This window comes from Peromyscus maniculatus, chromosome 22 (assembly GCF_049852395.1).
Source record: "Peromyscus maniculatus bairdii isolate BWxNUB_F1_BW_parent chromosome 22, HU_Pman_BW_mat_3.1, whole genome shotgun sequence".
Classification (NCBI taxonomy): Eukaryota; Metazoa; Chordata; class Mammalia; order Rodentia; family Cricetidae; genus Peromyscus; species Peromyscus maniculatus.
Window position 1 is genome coordinate 13,581,733 of NC_134873.1, and position 19,437 is coordinate 13,601,169.

General features: G+C 37.7%; 1 protein-coding gene across 1 annotated transcript in view; it reads right to left on the minus strand.

Moving 5' to 3' along the window:
- Positions 1 to 6,232: 6,232 nt before the first annotated feature.
- The window catches only part of LOC102923244 (vomeronasal type-2 receptor 116-like), a 53,209-nt gene continuing 40,004 nt past the window's right edge, over positions 6,233 to 19,437 (minus strand). The window contains exon 6 of the mRNA XM_076558716.1: positions 6,233 to 7,137. Within this exon, the coding sequence (XP_076414831.1) occupies positions 6,233 to 7,137 (905 nt within the window). The remainder of the gene's footprint in view (positions 7,138 to 19,437) is intronic.

A 19,437-nucleotide genomic window follows, 5' to 3' on the forward strand; every position in this document is an offset into this window, starting at 1 on the left:
CTAAAGAATTCAGCAATAAGAGCTAGAATGATGAGGATAACATAACAGCATCTGTTGGTGGGGTAAGAATAATATAGAAGAATGTAAGAAGAACAAGAAGGTATTATGATTTGTCGTTTTTTGTTTTTTTGTTTTTTTTTTAAACAGACTTAATTCACTTTACTTATTTTTCTTGTATAAAAAGCCTTATGTGGTATCCATAACCAGTGTCTTGTCCTCTGAACAAGTCTCTGGTGTGGGTTTTTACAAAGTGTTCATTGAATTCCTCATGGGGAAACTTGGTGAATACAATTTCTTTCCAGAGGTCAGGGGTCAGGTAACCATAGGTCTTAATAATGCATCACAGGGGTCCTTGACTAAGTTACCCAGGGTGTCAGTGCAGTTCTTGACTGATGTATAGTAGTCAAGAATATTGGACATCATTAGTAGGTTCTTGGGCACAGTAGCAGAGACTACGCCAGTGACTCTGGGTTCGAAGATGAGATGTACCAACACAAGCTACAATAGCCTGTCATTTTGCACAGAATAGTGTGGGGCTTGCCAGTATTGTTCCCCTAGTAGCCTTTCTTCATGGGGAGAATGGAAAGGTTGGCCAAGATGATGGACCCATGAATGGAAGACTGACATGACCATTGTAGTCCCCTGTAGGGACAAAACCCTTGAACCTGCTCTACTGGCTAACACACGGCAATTTCTGCTCTCTCATGATCTTCAGAACCTCATTTTTTTGTGGAGACAACCAGGGAAAAAAATCAACAATCTCAGATTCCTTAATGGGCAGGTACAGCAGGTAGATCTCTTCCAGGGACTTGATCTTCATGTCCTTAACCAGGCTACCCAGCTTGGTGAGGGGGATCCACACCTTGTCTTTGGCTTTTCCTCCAGGAGAGTCATGGCTTTGACTGTAACCTCAGGGACATAGGATGGATAATAAAATGCATTCTATCTGTACTTAAACCTTTAACTCCACACAAGGGAGCAAAGAATGATTGGGACCAAATGATATAAATTGTATCTCTTGATATAATCATGAATGCCTCTGAAATTTTTATAAATAAAGAAGTGTTCTGATTACTAGTCTGTCAGATTTTCAATGTCTTCCCATCTGGGTGTCTGACTCAATTCACCCCTCGACTGATCCTCTCCGAAATCTGTTTACTGCTGGGACTGGGCCTCAGCAACTGATGCACTAACAGGGACTCTGCAGAATGAAACCCCATTTGTTGGTAAGGACAGGACTTCAATTAAAGGTTTATGGAGCCACCTGGGTAAGAGATAGACCAGGCAAGAGAGAGGTAAAAAGAAAGAACTGAAAAAAAAAACTGAAAAATCATGGGCCATAAGGAGTCTAAAGAAAGAAGTCTCTTTATAGAAATAATACAATGTACATTAAAGAATAAAAAGGTAATTAAAGTTAATACTACAATTTAAGCTAAAACTTAAATTGTTTTCTTACAATTTGTAAAGCAATATAGTTCATAATTCCCAAATCAAGAAACTTTAGATTTAGAAATTTGGGATAGATTAGGAAAACATATTTAAGCCTGTTACCAGGAAAATGGGCAGAGAATATAATACTCAAAAGTTATATGCATCACATCAAAGATTGCATCATGTAGCTCAGTTTTGGTGGACTTTTATCAAGCAACTATGCTGGCTTCATGATTGTCACCATTCCCCTAGGAAATGGCTATGCTACACTTCTACTACACAGCCTCACCTTTGGATACCTGATATAGATTACCAGTTTTAAAGATGTTGTACATGATGAGGCTGCAAGTTCTACATAACATAAAGATACTCCACAGACATAATTAAACAATTAACATATCTCAAACTATTGTTTTATAGTGGAGTTAGGTTATCCAGAACTCCCAGTGTATCATCACATTGGCCAAAAGGGAAGGAAAATGTCAAAGTCATGTTGGGTAAAATATAAGGGTTCCTGATGATCTCATCAGCAGCAAGAAAAATTTCCAAAAGAATTATACTTCCATATTACTATTCTGAGAAAGGTTCATGAGCATTATGGGAGATGTTCTAAACATAAAAAAGTCCATCAATTGCAGTGAACTTTGTAATATTTACATGCAAAATTTCCATGGAAGTGCTATTTGTAAAAATAAGTCACTCTGATATGAGGCATTCTATTATTGTGGAAATTCATAAAAATCATGTTTTATCTATGAATGCCACCCATTAACTAAACCACAGTCCTATACATTCACTCTGCACTGTTTTTTGTCTTGGAATTCTCATTCAAGAGAAAAAAAAATCCCATGACTTAAACCATATATATAATCCATGGCACTTTCACCTTTAATAATTTTTGTTAATTAAACATTACATTCATATATAAAAAGTATTTTGATTCTATTTACTATGTTATGAATTGACTGATGCATTATGACATTTTATTGTAATTTAATTTTTTACTCTTCACCTTCCTAAAAGTATCACATTAAACATATCTAAAAATATGTATAACTCAGGGCCACATTTCTAAAGCTTGAATACCAAATTATGTTTTTAAACTTATAAACTACTCTTTGAAAACTAAACATTATATTATTTATTTATTTATTTTATTATTATTATTATTATTATTATTATTATTATTTTGGTTTTTTGAGACAGGGTTTCTCTGTGTAGCTTTTCACCTTTCCTGGAACTCACTTGGTAGCCCAGGCTGGCCTCGAACTCACAAAGATCCTTCTGGCTCTGCCTCCCGAGTGCTGGGATTAAAGGCGTGCACCACCACCGCCCGGCTGAAAACTAAACATTATAAAACAGTATAATATATTAAAGAGTGAATCACCCAGGAATATGTTTTGAAGACAGAATATGAATTCTGAATACTCAATATGTTTCCTTCTGACACTATAAGTATAATTATATATCAGTATGAAATTGTCTAAGAATCAATGTACTTGAAAAGGGTTTATAATTCATTTCTCTATGAGAGAATATGTTTAACCAATGCGAAAAATGATTTATTTATCATAATAAGAAAACTAAAGTTATTATGAAAATGCTAATTTCATGCAAAGAGAGAAATTATCATTAATGATATTTCTATGATTTTTTAGCATATGCTTAATATATTCAAATGCTAGTGTTCATCAAACATTTATTTAATATACATGTCATTTAATTAAATATATCTATTTTCCTCACATATAAAACAATGGAATATTCATTTTACTTTAATTCAAGGAAGTCTTTAATTTATTTCTTATTTCTTCGTTGACCTAGAGGTGATTCAGTTGAGCATTGTTCAATTTCCATGAGTTTGTAGGCTTTTTGCAATTTATGTTGTAGTTCTATTCTAGCTTTTCGCCATGGTGATCTTGATAAGACACAGGAGATGATTCCATTTTTTTGTATCTGTTGAGGTTTGCTTTGTTGCTAGTATGTAGTCATTGTTAGAGAAAGTTCTATGAGGTGCTGAGAAAAAGGTATATTCTTTTTGTTTGAGTGGAATGTTCTGTAGATGTCCATTAAGTCCATTTGAGTTATAACATCTGTTATTTCCCTTATTTCTCTGTTAAGTTTCTGTCTGGAAAACCTGTCCATTGGTGGGAGTGGGGTGTTGGAGTCTCCAACTATTAATGTTTGGGGTTTGATGTACAATTTAAGCTTTACAAATGTTTCTTTTGCAAATGTGGATGCCCTTGTATATGGAGCAAAAGTGTTCAGAATTGAGACTTTATCTTTTTTTTAACTTTTTAATAATTCTGAACATTTTATTGCAAACATCTTAACAATTCTGAGATATTACTACTATTTTCAGTTTTCTTTTCCTTTTCTATTATTAAGAATTTTTTTCATTCATTTTACACACCAAAGATCCCTCTCTTCCCTCCTCCCACAGCCTCAGCCTTCCCCTCCCAACCCACCCTCCAACTCCCTCCCACAAGAAAGCCAAGCCTTCTATGGTGAGGCACATTCAATAGGGGCAGGTCCAAACCCTTCCCCATGCCTCGAGGCTGTACGAGGTGTCCAATCATAGGTAGTGGGGTCCACAAAGCCTGCTCGTGCACCTGAGATGGATTCTGCTTCTAGTAACACCTATTGATTATCTGTAATTCTCCATCTAGGGTGGGGACATGTGAGATTTTCTCCATCTCTTTGGCAGGTCTACTGGTCACTATTTAGGCCATATTTAGGTGACAAATATGTAAAAATATCATAAGTTCAGCTTCAATGTTATAGAGAAGAAACTGTCTCTCAGCAGACACTCTAATCTTCCAGGTCTTAGTGTCTTTCAGGCCCCTTCCAAGATGTTCCTTGTGCCCTGGGTTGAGGAATCATGTTGTATATGTGTCAAATCAAGTTTGGCATCCCATTTGTTCCTCACATATCTACAAGTTGGATGTTTCTGTTTTAGTCCCACTGTACTGAAGAAGAAGTTTTATCATGAGTGGCCAGGACTATGATTATCTGGGAATATAAGAATAAGTTTCCAGAATTATACTGATTCAGGAAATAGGAATAATTGGCTCTCCCTTAGACTCCAAGACATCAATAATAATAGGTACTTGGCTAGTTTTACAGTAACAAACATATGTTGAGTGTGTTAAGGACAATTAAACAGATGTTGGTTACCCCAAATATATACTTGCCACAATCACACCTTTGAATATATATTGCCAAAATAGTCTTTATGGTGGTTCACAAGCTTTACTGCTGAATAGAACTTAGACTTGCTTTTTCTCTCTTGGCAGGTTTCAGCACCTTCAAATACTCTGAAAGCTAGTCTTCAGGGAGGAGACTCACAAGCCAGTTTCATCTTAACACTTCCATGTCTGTATCTGAAATGTGTGTTGTCCTAAGAAATAGGGCACATTTTTCATTTCTGGGTGGCAACAAGGTGAGTATCCATAGCTCATATATTTTGTAAAAGGCTTCTGGATTCCCATACCAAATTCACTGTAGAAATCTTTCTTATGCCTGATATTGATGTTCTTGTAAGATTGTCTGTGTATCTTGGGGAATTGTTATCAACCCAAGAAGTACAATGCATTTAATATTTGTATGTAAATACACACACCAATTATTTATGTTTTACATGTATTTCTAATTTTCCTTTTTATTTAATCTTTTCCCAAATAATATATTTTGACCATATTTCCCCTATGTAAATGTCTCCCCTATACTCCTCACCTGTTTATAAATCCAATTTCATGTTTTTTCTTACCTATCTGAAACAAATTATAAATGGAAATAATAAAATTAAACTAAAAAGAATAAAACAAAAAAGTGTTGAAAATAACACAAAATAAAAAGAAGCCTCTTTCCAAAAACAAAAAAGAAAGAAAAACAAATGAATTATGTCTTGTGCTGGCCAACTACAACACAAGGTATGACCATTCCCCAGAGTGTGGTTGACATAATCATTAAAACTCCATACTAGAAAACTGATTTTCCCTTTTTCAACAGGCAAGAGTTGCAAAATATTTCTCGTTTAGGGATGGGATTTGAGTCTATGTCCACTTGTTAGTACTGGGATATTTTATGGCTTGTATCTCTGCAAGTCTTAGGCATCCTTCCAACGTCTTGGTGATTTCATATGATTGTCAGTCTTTTTTCCCAGGTGACTTGCTTCCATGCAGACATCTGCTATCTCTGCCTCTTAAAACTTTTCCACCTCTTTTTCCACATAGATCATTGAGGCTTGAGATGTAGGATTGCTCTATACTACCTCCTGTTTAGGTGGTATTCCAGGGGACAACACTTACTTATTTGATCAAATATAGAAAAGTTGAATTGTTATCCACCTAGAAACCTTTACCCTACTGACTAAAATGCAAGGTGCTAGAAAGTAGTCTGTATGATACCAGAGAAAAAATAGGTGGGAAAAAAGACTAACAGGGCTCCATTTATTAATGTTTCTCCCATTCAACATGTACATTTAGAACCAAGCAATTGATCCATCTATGAAACCTTCCCACATCTAGACTCATGGAAAATTAAAGAAGGAAGAAAAGATCTCAAGAGCCTGAAGAAGAGGGAGGTTCCTGTGAGAATATGTCTACTAGGAAGAGTAAAAGGTATATTATAGTCTTACCTACATGACAACCAAACTGTAAGGTAAACAAAGATGACATTATCAAACTTGATAAACTGCATGGGGAAATGATTAAAGCTTGGAATGGAAGAGATAGTCATCTACAGGAAAGGGAAACCAGATATTTTGAATATAATCTAAAATTTTAAAAGTATGAATGGGTCAATAAAGTGATCTATCCCTGAACTTTTGAAGAGAATTTAAGTCTTGTCTTATCAAAATAACATAACATTTTGGGACAAAGATGCACCCTAACAACCCTGCACTGGAGGCCAAAATGGAGAAGACCTCCACAGTCACCATGACCTTCCCCTTGGTGCTGTGGTAGACAGGGAGGAAGGTGACCCAGACACTGCAGAACACTAGCATGCTGAAAGTCAGGAATTTGGCTTCATTGAATCTGTCAGGAAGATTCCTGGCCAAGAAAGCCACAATGAAGCTCCCCAGAGCCAAGGAGCCCAAATATCCTAACACAAAATGGAATGCAATGACTGATCCTTTGTTGCACACAATGATGATCTGTCCATGTTCAGAGTGTATATCTGTGTCAATAAAGGGAGGAGATGTGACCAGCCATATTCCACAGAGAACAAGTTGGACCATGGTGCAGATGGGAATAACAAAATTAGGTGCCCCTGATACCAACATTCCTCTGATCCTTTTTCCTGGAGTAGTGAGCTTGAAGGCAAGGACAACAGTAATTGTCTTGGCCAAGACAGTAGACACAGCCACTGTGAAAAAGACTCCAAATGTGGTCTGCTGCAGGATGCAGGTGACTATATTGGGATGCCCAATGAAGAACAATGAGCAGAGAAAACAGAAGGTGATGGATATCAATAGGATGTAGCTGAGAATGCGGTTATTGGCCTTCACAATGGGAGTGTCATTGTACTTCACAAAAGCACCAAGAACAAGAGCTGTAAGGGCAGAGAAACACAGGGACATGCAGGCCAGTGTCATCCCCAATGGGTCTTCATACGCTAGAAAGGAAACATGTCTTCGCAGACAGTGTGTGTGCTCTGCATTGGAGTAATGGTCATCTGGACAGCTCACACATTGCTCCATATCTGCAGGACATTAACAACAAAGCCTTATAAAATTGCATTATTATATACTTAGTCTTTTAGTGTCTGTATTATTCAACGGATATCTTAATAAGCATTTTGGTGTTCAGTGACAGTTTTCTTCCTCGGGAGCAGTTAAGGCAGGCTGCTGTATAACAACACACCATGATAATGGAGCACACTATCTACATGATGAAGGGAGCTGAGAAGCTTCTTATTCCTGTTAAAATTTCTATATTCATGAAAGTTATTAAAAATAAAAAATCACCTACTTTCTCGAAGCATATGATTAGCAATAGAAAACAACTCAAATTAGTAGATTTCCCAAATATTATATTTATCATCTTCATATCTGAGGACTGTGAATGTCTGGGGGTTACAGTGAGAGTGGTCTCCCTATGCTCATACATTTGAATGCTTTGTAAATAGGGAGTGGCACTATTTGAAAAGATTAAAACATTTGTTCTTATGGTAGTATGTAAGATAAATTGCTAAATGATCTTTTTAATAAAAAACCTGGATTCAAGCTGGGCGGAGGTGGTGCACGCCTTTAATCCCAGCACTTGGGAGGCAGAGCCAGGCGGATTTCTGTGAGTTTGAGGCCAGCCTGGATTACCAAGTGAGTTCCAGGAAAAGGCGCAAAGCTACACAGAGAAACCCTGTCTCGAAAAACCAAAAAAAAAAAAAAAAAAAAAAAAACCTGGATTCAGATATTATGATGAAAACTGAAATCGAGGAATATGACAAGACACAGCCCTCCTCACCTTAACAACTACTCAACCATCCCGAGAGAGATACTACTGGTATACTCACACCTATAAACCCTTCTGTGTTCTGTCATCTTACATCTCTTTCCACCCAGCTAGATCGCTTCCTATTTCTGCCCAGCTCTATCACTTCTTATCTGTCTATACAGACCTCTAGTCCTTTATGATTAACTAGCACTAGGATTGAAGGTATGTGCCACCATGCCTGGTTCTGTTCCCAGTGTGGCCTTGAACTCACAGAGATCCAGATGAATCTCTGCCTCCCAAATGCTAGGATTAAAGGTTGTGCTACTATTGCCTAACCTCTACATTTAATATTATGGCTGGCTTTTTCCTCTGATCTCCGTGCAAGCTTTATTTATTAAAGCACAAAGGAAATGTCACCATATTTTATTTTTTTTGTGTGTAAAATAAAAAATATAAGTAATATAAAAACTATACATAATAAGTACAATAACTATATACATTACATACAGATAATAAATACATCAATAATGTCTAGTCCATTTGCATTTGACAGATTCAGAGAAAATAACCCATTATCTATCCTATCTTTGTGAATCCAAAGAATTGTACTTAATTTACCTTCTACCCTAATTACCAACCAAAAACTGTTTTTTGATGTCTTTCAAACTTATACACTTTACACCTCTTTAGTGCATTTCTTTTTTGAAATTGTTAACAAGGAAAACTGTAACTATCAAACCCTCAACTTCCCCAATGGCTCCAAAAGTAAAAAGTATTAACTGAGTAAGTACAAATAAGGGACTTCCAAAAAATTTGAGAAATGACAGAAATTGCTGGCTGCCCGGACAGTCACCCTAAGTTTCTCTGCAACTTTGGGGTATCATCTTTGCCCTACAGGCTGAGCATATCTGACAGACTCATTTTTCTTTTTTGGGTGAGTGGGGTTCAAGACAGAGTTTCCTCTGAATTTTTTTTTTGTTCCTGTTCTGGATCTTGCTCTGTAGACTAGGGTGTCCTCGAACTCAGAAATATCCACCTGGCTCTGCCTCTTGAATGCTGGGATTAAAGGTGTGTGCCACCACTGCCAGGAAGACCCATTTTTCAATGCAGGGATTTTCTGAAGAGCTTTTCTATCTTGTTTGGCAAGGATTGACAGGCCTTTATTTTGTGTGTTTGTCCATTTTTGACAATACAATGTCAGCAGTCTAGACAAGGGCATGTTATTGCCCAGTAGCTAACTTTTGCCACAATGAAAGTAAACTCTATATAGAGTTTCTTCAATACACATCATCTTCTCTGAAGTAGATCATTGCTGCCAGTAGTAGACATGTCTCCTTGTAAAAAAATCTGTTATTAAAACATCTTAAATGCTGTGTCACAGACACTGAGCAAAACAATTAATAAATGGGACCTCTTGAAACTTAGAAGCTTTTGTAGATCAAAGGACATGGCCAATAAGACAAAATGACAGCCTATAAAATAGGAAAATTTTCACCAACCCCATATCTGACAGAGAGCTGATTTCCAGAATATATAAAGAACTCAAGAAATTAGACATCAAAATACGCAACAGTCCAATTAAAACATGGGCTATAGAGCTAAACAGAGAATTTTCAACAGAAGAATCTCAAATGGCTGAAAGACATTTAAGGAATTGTTCAACATCCTTAATCATCAGGGAAATGCAAATGAAAATGACTCTGAGATACCATCTTATACCCATCAGAATGGCTAAGATCAAACACACTGAAGACAGTTTATGTTGGAGAGCATGTGGAGCAAGGGGAACACTCCTCCACTGTTGGTGGGAATGTAAGCTTGTACAGCCACTTTGGAAATCAATATGGCATTTTCTTAGAAAATTGGGAATCAACCTCCCTCAAGACCCAGCTATACCACTCTTGGGCACATACCGAAGGAGTTCTCAATCATACCACAAGAACACATGCTCAACTATGTTCATAGCAGCATTATTTGTAATAGCCAGAATCTGGAAACAACCTAAATGCCCTTCGACTGAAGAATCGATAAATAAAATGTGGTACATATACACAATGGAGTACTACCTAGCAGAGAAAAACAATGACATCATGAGGTTTGCAGGAAAATGGATGGAACTAGAAAAAATCATCCTGAGTGAGGTAACCCAGACTCTGAAAGACAAACATGGTATATACTCACCAATAAGTGGATACTAGATGTAAAGCAAAGGATAACCAGACTGCAACTCACAACTCCAAGGAGGTTACCTATTAAAGAGGGCCCTGGGAAGACAAAGGGATCACCCCACAACAATGAAATGGATGAGATCTACATGAGCAAACTGGGGGTTGGGAGTAATGGAGGGCAATGGTCAGGGGAAAGAGAGCTTAGGGAAGTGGGAGATACCAGCTGGATCAGGAGCACAGTGGCAGAATGGGGAGAGAGATACCATGATGAATGAAGACACCAGGGGAATAGGAAGAAGCAGAATGCTAGAGAAGTCCCCAGAAATCCACAAAGATACCCCCATGGTGGACTACTGGCAATGGTCAAGCGAGTGCCTTAGCTGACCTGCTCTGGAGATTGGATGCCCAAACACCCTGGCTATCATGATAGAACTCTCATCCAGTGTCTGATGGAAGCAGAGGAAGAGATCCAGGGCCAAGCCCCAGGTGGAGCTCCAGAAGTCCAATTGATGAGAGAGAGGAGGGATTGTATGAGTGAGAGATATTGAGACCACGATTGGAAAAAGCACAGGGACAAATAGCCAAACTAATGGAAATGCATGAACTGTGAACCAATGGCTGAGGAACCCCCATGGAACTGGACCAGGCCCTCTGGTTAAGTGAGACAGTTGATGAGCTAGAACTGTTTGGGAGGTCCCCAGGCAGTGGAGTGGGATCTGTCCTTGGTGCATGGGCTGGCTTTTTGGAGCCTGGTGCCTGTGCTGGGACACTTTGCTTAGCCTTGATGTAGGCAGGAGGGGACTGGACCTGCCTTGGCTAAATCTACCAGGCTGGGCTGACTCCCCAGGGAAGATCTTGCCTTGGGGGAGATGGGAATGGAAGGTGGATTGGGAGGGAGGGCTGGGGGGTGGGAGGAGGGAAGATGGGGTAATACATGGCTGATATGTGAAATCAAGTTAATTATAAAAAAATAAAAAAATAAAAAATTTAAAAAACATCTTTAATGCCATATTCTGTAGACCTTTGAAGTGTTTGAAGATGACCTGTCTATCTAAAATATATCTGTTTTACCTTGAAAACACATAATATGACTACGTTTGATTGTAATAACTAACCTGCATTTTTTATTATCCTAAATAGTTGGTAATTATTTTCTAGGATTTGCCAATTGCATTACATTGTTAAATGAACTGTGTAGGTACAATACCTTGAATAAGATTAGAAAGATATGTACAGTATTTTCTACCAAAACCAAATGCAAATTCATATCAATATACAAAATTTCTCTACAATATACAAAAATCAAATCCAATATAAAATATTTAAAACTAGTAGTTGCCTTCTAAAAGTAGACTCAATAATCTACTTTTTATCCATATCCTTTTCTTTCAAACAAGAACCTTAAATCTAATCTCCATTGTTTAGCCTTTTCCCTGACCATTAACAATAACAACTTGTAACCAATCATCCTAAATAATGATAATTATCCAAAACCCATTGAAACACCAAAAACCACCCACCCCACCTCTTGTGAATATGGGTGTTGTATTCTTAAAATTATTTCCTGATGTCTGGGGGTAAAGTCATCTTTAGGAGATCCTGAAAAGAAAAATTTTGGGTTAATGGTCAAGTCCTGTGAGAGGTAGCTGTATCATCTTTTTAACAGTCTCTGCATAATGCAAAAATGCAGGGCTTGTCTCAAGTCTTTTCTCAAGTACCCTGTAAGGCTGGATCATCTTAGCTACTATTAAAACTGTCCTGAGCAGTTTTTAATCCAAATCCTATCTTTTGGGTGGTGTTTGAGAATTTAGTGGTATTGTCATCATTTGGATGGTATCGTTGTTGTGGGGCTTCATAATCTTTGTGGAGATTTCAAAGTCACTGTTAGGCATGGTCATGGTTCCCTGCAGAAAGCTGATAGAAACTCAAACATGAGAACATATACAGGCAGGTAGATGAAGCCTTTTTTCTATGACTAGTTAGTACTCTGTATGATCATTCATATTATGATAAAAGTTTAAAATATATATAAAATATAATGTCAGTGTCTCCAGTTCAGTTCCATTGGTCCACATGTCAGTTTTTAATTCCAGTACCAAGCTGTTTTTCTTACTATAGCTCTATAATAGAGCTTGAGGTCAGGGATTGTGATGCCTCCAGAGGTTGCTTTATTATATTCTGCACTGAAACCATGTGGTCCTTGGCTTTTTTTTTTTTTGGTTGGGAGACTTTTAATGACCCTTTTGATTTCCTTGGGGGTTATTGGTCTATTTAAATAGTTTATCTGGTCTTGATTTAACTTGCTTTATTATACAGGAATCTCTTAGTTATCCTAGATTTTTTGTTTTTTTCATATAAAGTTAAGCATTGTTCTATCCAAGTCTGTAAGAATTGTGTTGGTATTTTGACTGGGATTGCATTGAATCTGTAGATTGCTTTTGGTACGATTGCCATTTTTACTATATTAATTCTACCTATCCATGAGCATGGGAGATCTTTCCATTTTCTGATATCTTCTTCCATTTCCTTCTTCAGAGACTTAAAGTTCTTATCATACAAGTCTTTCAATTGCTTAGTAGGGTTAGCCCAATGTATTTTATACTATTTGTGGCTATTGTAACGAGTGATGTTTCTGATTTTTTTCTCAGCCAATTTATCATTTGTATACAGGAGGGCTACTGACTTTTTTGAGTTAATACTGTATCCAGCCACCGTACTAAAAGAGTTTATCAGCTGTAGGAATTCCCTGGTAGAATTTTTGGGGTCACTTATGTATCCTATCATGTCATCTGCAAATAGTGAAAGTCTGATTTCTTCCTTTCCAATTTGAATAACCATGATCTCCTTTAGTTGTCTAGCTAGAACTTCAAGTACTATGTTGATGAACAATGGGGAAAGTGGACAGCCTTCTCTTCTTCCTGATTTAAGTGAAATCACTTTGAGTTTCTCGCCATTTAATTTGATGTTGGCTGTTGGCTTGCTGTAAATTGCCTTTATTATGTTTAGGTATATTCCTTGTATTCCTGATCTCTGTAGAACCTTTATCATGAAGGTGTGTTTGATTTTGTCAAAAGGCTTTTTCAGCACCTAATGAGATGATCATGTGGGTTTTTTTTTCAGTTTGTTTATATGGTGTATTACATTGACAGATTTTCATATGTTGAGCCATTCTTGCATCCCTAGGATGAAGCCTACTTGGTCATGGTGGATAATTTTTTTGATGTGTTTCTAGATTTGGTTAGCCAGTATTTTATTGAGTATTTTTGCATCAATGTTCATGAGGAAGATTGATCTGTAGTTCTCTTTCTTTGTTGCATCCTTGTATGTATCAGGGTAACTGTAGCCTCATAAAAAGAATTTGGTAATGTTCCTTCTGTTTCTAATTTGTGGAACAATTTGAAGTGTATTGGTATTAGGTCTTCTTTGAAAATCTGGTAGAATTCTGCACTGAAACCATGTGGTCCTTGGCTTTTTTTTGGGGGGGGTTGGGAGACTTTTAATGACCCTTTTGATTTCCTTGGGGGTTATTGGTCTATTTAATAGTTTATCTGGTCTTGATTTAACTTTGGTATGTGGTAGCTATCCAGAAGATTGTCCATTTCTTCCAGATTTTCCAATTTTGTGGAGTACAGGTGTTTGAAGTATGACCTGATAATTCTTTGGATTTCCTCATTGTCTGTTGATATGTCTCCCTTTTCATTTCTGATTTTTTTTAATGTGGATACCCTCTCTCTGTTTTTTGGTTAATTTGCATAAGGGCTTGTCTATCTTGTTGATTTTCTCAAAGAATCAACTCTTTGTTCATTGATTCTTTGTATTGTTTTCTTCGTTTCTATTTTATTGATTTCATCTCTCAATTTGATTATTTCCTGGCATCTCTTCCTCCTGGGTGACTTTGCTTCTTCTTGTTCTCAAGACTTCCAGTGTGCTGTTAAGTCACTAGTGTGAGAGTTCTCCAACTTCTTTATGTGGGCATTTAGTGCTATGAGTTTTCCTCTTAGCACTTCTTTCATAGTGTCTCATAAGATTTGGTATGTTGTACATTCATTTTCTTTGAATTCTAGAAAATCTTTAATTTCTTTCTTATTTCTTCCTTGACACATTGGTGATTCAATTGGGCATTATTCAGTTTCCATGACATTGTAGGCTTTCTGTAATTTTTGTTGTTGAAATCTGACTTTAAGCCATGGTGGTCCAATAAGATGCGGGAGGTTATTTCAATTTTTTTTGTATCTGTTGAGATTTTATTTGTGACCAAGCATGTGGTCGATTTTGGAGAAGGTTCCATGTGGTGCTGAGAAGAAGGTACATTATTTTGTGTTAGGGTGGAATATTCTGTAGATATCTATTAAGTCCATTTGAGTCATAATGTCTTTTAGTTCCTTTATTTCTCTGTTAAATTTCTGTCTGGCAGACCTGTTCATTGGCGTCATTGGTAAGTGTGGGTTGTTGAAGTCTACTAGAGTACAGTGTTTGATAGACAATTAAGCTTTATTAATGTTTCTTTTACAAATGTGTGTACTCTTGTATTTGGGGCATAAATATGCAGAATTGAGACTTCATCTTGTCATATTTTCCCTGTGATAAATATGTAATGTCCTTCCCGATCTCTACCAGTTGATTTTAGTTTGAAGTCTATTTTATTAGATATTAGAATAGCTACACCAGCTTGCTTCTTAAATTCATTTGACTGGAAAGTCTTTAATTCTGAGATAGTGTCTGTTTTGAAGTTGAGATATGTTTCTTTTATGGAGCAGAAGTATGGATCTTGTTTTCATATCAATTCTGTTAGCCTGTGTCTTTTTATAGATGAATTGAGACCATTGATAAAAATGGATATTAATGACTAGTGATTGTTAATTCCTGTTATTTTTTTGGTGGTCATGTTGTATGTTGCCCTTCTTTGGTATTTGTTGGTGTGGAACTATCTATTGCCTGTGTTTTCATGGATGTATCTAACTTCCTTAGGTTGGATTTTTCCTTCTAGTGCTTTCTGTAGGACTGGATTCATGGAAAGATATTGTTTAAATCCGGGTTTATCATGGAATATTATGTTTACTCTGTCTATGTTGATTTAAAATTTTGCTGGGTGTAATAGTCTGGGTTGACATCTATGGTCTCTTAGTGTCTGCATAACATCTGCCTAGGACCTTCTGGCTTTTAGAGTCTCCATTGAAAAGTCTGGTGTTATTCTTATGGGTCTGTCTTTATATGTTACTTGATCTTTTTCCTTTGCAGCTCATATGTTTAGTGGTTTGATTATTATATGGTCAGGGGATTTTTTTTTAATCTGTCCTATTTGGTGCTCTGTAAGCTTCTTGTATCTTTATAGGCATTTCCTTCTTTAGGTTGGGAAAGTTTTCTTCTTTGATTTTTTGAATATATTTTCTGTGCCTTTGAGTTGGTATTCTTCTCCTTCTATCCTTATTATTCTTAGGTTTGGTCTTTTCATGATGTCCCAAATTTCCTGGACATTTTGTGTTATGACTATATTGGCTTTAGTGTTTTCTTTGACTGATGAATTTATTTCCTCTATCGTATCTTCAACGCCAGAGATCTGCTCTTCCTTCTCTTGCATTCTGTTGGTTATGCTTGCATCTGTAGTTCCTGTTCATTTACTCAGATTTTCCACTTCCAGCATTACCTCAGTTTGTGTCTTCTTTATTGTGTTGGTTTCAATTTTCAAATCTTGAACTGTTTCCCTCATTTGTTTAATTGCTTTCTCTTGGCTTTCTTTAAGGGATTTACTGATTTCTTCACATTTTTTTGTTTGACTTTTCCTTGAAGTCATTAAGGGAATTTTTCATTTCCTCTTTTAAGATCTCTAACATCTTCTTAAGGTCATTTCTAAGTTTGATTTCTTCTGTGTCTTCTGTGTTGGGGTGTTCAGGTCTTGCCAATGTAGGTTCTGATGGAACCATATTGTTTTGTTGTTGTTGTTGTTTACTGTATTTTTGCACTGGCATCTACTCATCTCTTTGTCCACTTGGTGCAAGTAGTGTCTGTGTCTGAGGGAACCTCTCTTGGTCTGATCAATATTTTTGGTCCAGTGGGAGCTCTTGGTCTAATTGGTACTGATGGACTCTTTGTCTCAGGGAGCAGCTCTTAGTCCAATTGACACTTGTGGGCTCTGTCTCAGGGAGTAGCTGCATTCTTGGTGTGGGTGGGTTGGAAGGGTGGGGCTTGTGGGGCATGGTGGTAGTCTGACCTGTCTGCGGTAGGTCTGCCTGCTGACTGGCCTGAAACTGGGACTGTAATCAGTGGTGATGTAGGGGTGCAGGGTTGTGCCCCTGGGCCCAAAGCCTAGGGGCTGGGGTGTTCGAGTATGAGGATAGAGACTCACATCTTAGTCCAATTGGGTGCTTGCAGGCTCTGTCGCAGGGAACAGTTGTAGTCTTAGAGGGTGAGTAGGATTTGGGGGAGGTGGGGCTTATGGGTTACAAGGTCTGATGGTGGATGGTGATAGTCCGACCTGTCTGCAGGAAGCCTGCCTATTTGCTTGAGACTGGGACTGCAATGGGTGGTGGTGTGGTAGTGCAGAGCTGTGCCCCTGGACCCCACCTAGACAAAGACTCACTTCTCAGTCCAATGTGGCACTGGCTGTCTCTGTCTCAGGGAACACTTGCAGTCGTGGAGGGTAGATGGGATTTGGGGGAGGTGGGGCTTGTGGGTTACAGGGTCTTATGGGGGATGGTGGTTGTCTGACCTGTTTGCAGGAGGTCTGCCTGCAGACTGGCCTGAAACTGGGACTGCAATGGGTTGTGATGTAGGGGTACAGGGTTGTGCCCCTGGGCCCAAAGCCTAGGGACTAGGGTATTTGGGTATGAGGATGGAGACTCACCTCTTAGTCCAATCTGGTGCTGGCAGGCTCTGTCTGATGTAGCTTATTTTTATATTACTTTTACTGTCTATTTACAGACTTTAATTTTTAAAACTATCTATTCCTTTATTTAACTGTCTATCTTCCTTTTCCTCTTTCTTTCAAGCCTACATACATTTTTACACATATTGTAAACTGTTTAAAGTTTTATTTAATCAAAATCTGTCATATTGTGAATTTACAATCTTTCTATGACCAGGAGAGGTTTTTGGGTTTTGCTTTGTTTTTTGTTTTTTGAGACAGGGTTTCTTTGTGAAGCTTTGTGCCTCAATTGGAACTCACTCTGTAGCTCAGGCAGGCCTCAAACTCAGAGATACACCTGGCTCTGCTCCCAAGTGCTGGGATTGAAGGCATGCACTACCACCACCCAGCTGACCAGAAAAGATTTTTAAACTGATAAATTGCATGGCTAGAACCAAGGCTGTAGCCTTGGCTGCTGGCTCCTTCCACCTAAGCATCCCAACCTGGTGGTAAGTTTACTGTCATCTTTGTGGGAGCCATGCTCTCCACTGACTCTGGGAAGCAGTAGGTCCATGCCTCCATCCCGCAGTCTGTAGCCCAAGAACATTTTTTAAATTAGCAAACCTTTATTTACCACACACATAGGAAATGCCTATGAAGATACAAGAAGCCTATAGAACACCAAACAGACTAGACTCCCAAAAAAGTCCCCTCGACACATAATAATTAAACAACTAAATGTACAGAATAAAGAAAGAATATTAAGAACAGCCAAGGAAAGAGACCAAGTGACTTACAAAGGTAAACCCATCAGAATAACACCCGATTTCTCAATGGAGACTTTGAAAGCCAGAAGGACCTGGACAGATGTAATGCAGACACTAAGAGACCATGGATGTCAGCCCAGACTAATATACCCAGCAAAACTTTCAATCAGCAAAACTTTCAATCATCATAGATGGAAGGAACAAGACATTCGAAGACAAAGCCAGATTTAAACAATACCTATCCACAAACCCAGCCCTACAGAAAGCACTAGAAGGAAAATTCCAACTGAAGGAAGTCAGATACACACTCGAAAACACAGGCAATAGATAAAGCCACAACAGTAAACCCCAAAGAAAGGAAGTACACACACACTACCACCAAAAATAACAGGGATGAAGAATCACTGGTCATTAATATCCCTTAATATCAACGGACTTAATTCACCTATAAAAAGACACAGACTTACAGAATGGATACGAAAGCAGGGCCCATCTTTCTGCTGCATACAAGAAACACATCTCAAATTCAAAGACAGACACTACCTAAGAATAAAAGGCTGGGAAAAGACTTTCCAATCAAATGGTCTTAAGAAACAAGCAGGGGTAGCCATCCTGATATCCAACAAAATAGACTTCAAACTAAAATCAATCAAAAGAGATCAAGAAGGACATTACATACTCATCACAGGAAAGATCCACCAAGATGAAGTTTCAATTCTGAACATTTATGCCCCAAACACAAGGGTACCCACATATGTAAAAGAAACATTACTAAAACTTAAACCACATATAAAACCCCACACATTAATAGTGGGAGATCTCAACACCCCACTTTCACCGCTGGACAGATCTCCCAAATCAAAACTTAACAGAGAAATAAAGGACTTAACTGATGTCATGACCCAATTGGACCTAATAGATATCTACAGAACATTCCATCCTAACAAGAAAGAATATACCTTCTTCTCAGCACCCCATGGAACTTTCTCTAAAATCGACCACATACTTGGCCACAAGCAAATCTCAACAAATACAAAACAATTAGAATAACCTCCTGTGTTCTATCAGACCACCATGGTTTAAAGTTAGATTTCAACAACAACAAAAACTACAGAAAACCTACAATCTCATGGAAATTGAATAATGCTCAACTGAATCACCAATAGGTTAAGGAAGAAATAAAGAAAGAAATTAAAGACTTCCTAGAGATCAATGAAAATGAAGACACCACATACCCAAATTTATGGGACACTATGAAAGCAGTGCTAAGAGGGAAATTCATAGCACTAAATGCCCACATAAGAAGTTGGAGAAATCCCACACTAGTGACTTAACCGCACACCTGAAAGCTCTAGAACAAGAAGAAGCAAAGTCTCCCGGAAGAATAGACGCCAGGAAATTATCAAAGTGAGAGGTGAAAATAATAAATTAGAAACTAAGAGAATAATACAAAAAATTAATGAAACAAAGAGTTGGTTCTTTGAGAAAATCAACAAGATAGACAAGTCCTTATCCAAACTAACCAAAAGACAGAGAGAGAGAATCCAAATCAACAAAATCAGAAATGAAAAGGGGGACATAACAACAGACATTGAGGAAATCCAGAGAATTATCAGGTCATATTTCAAAAACCTCTACTCCACAAAACTGGAAAACCTAAAAGAAATGGACATTTTTCTGGATAGGTACCACATACCTAAGTTAAACCAAGACCAGATAAACTATTTAAATAGCCCAATAACCCCTAAGGAAATAGAAACAGTCATTAAAAGTCTCCCAACCAAAAAAAGCCC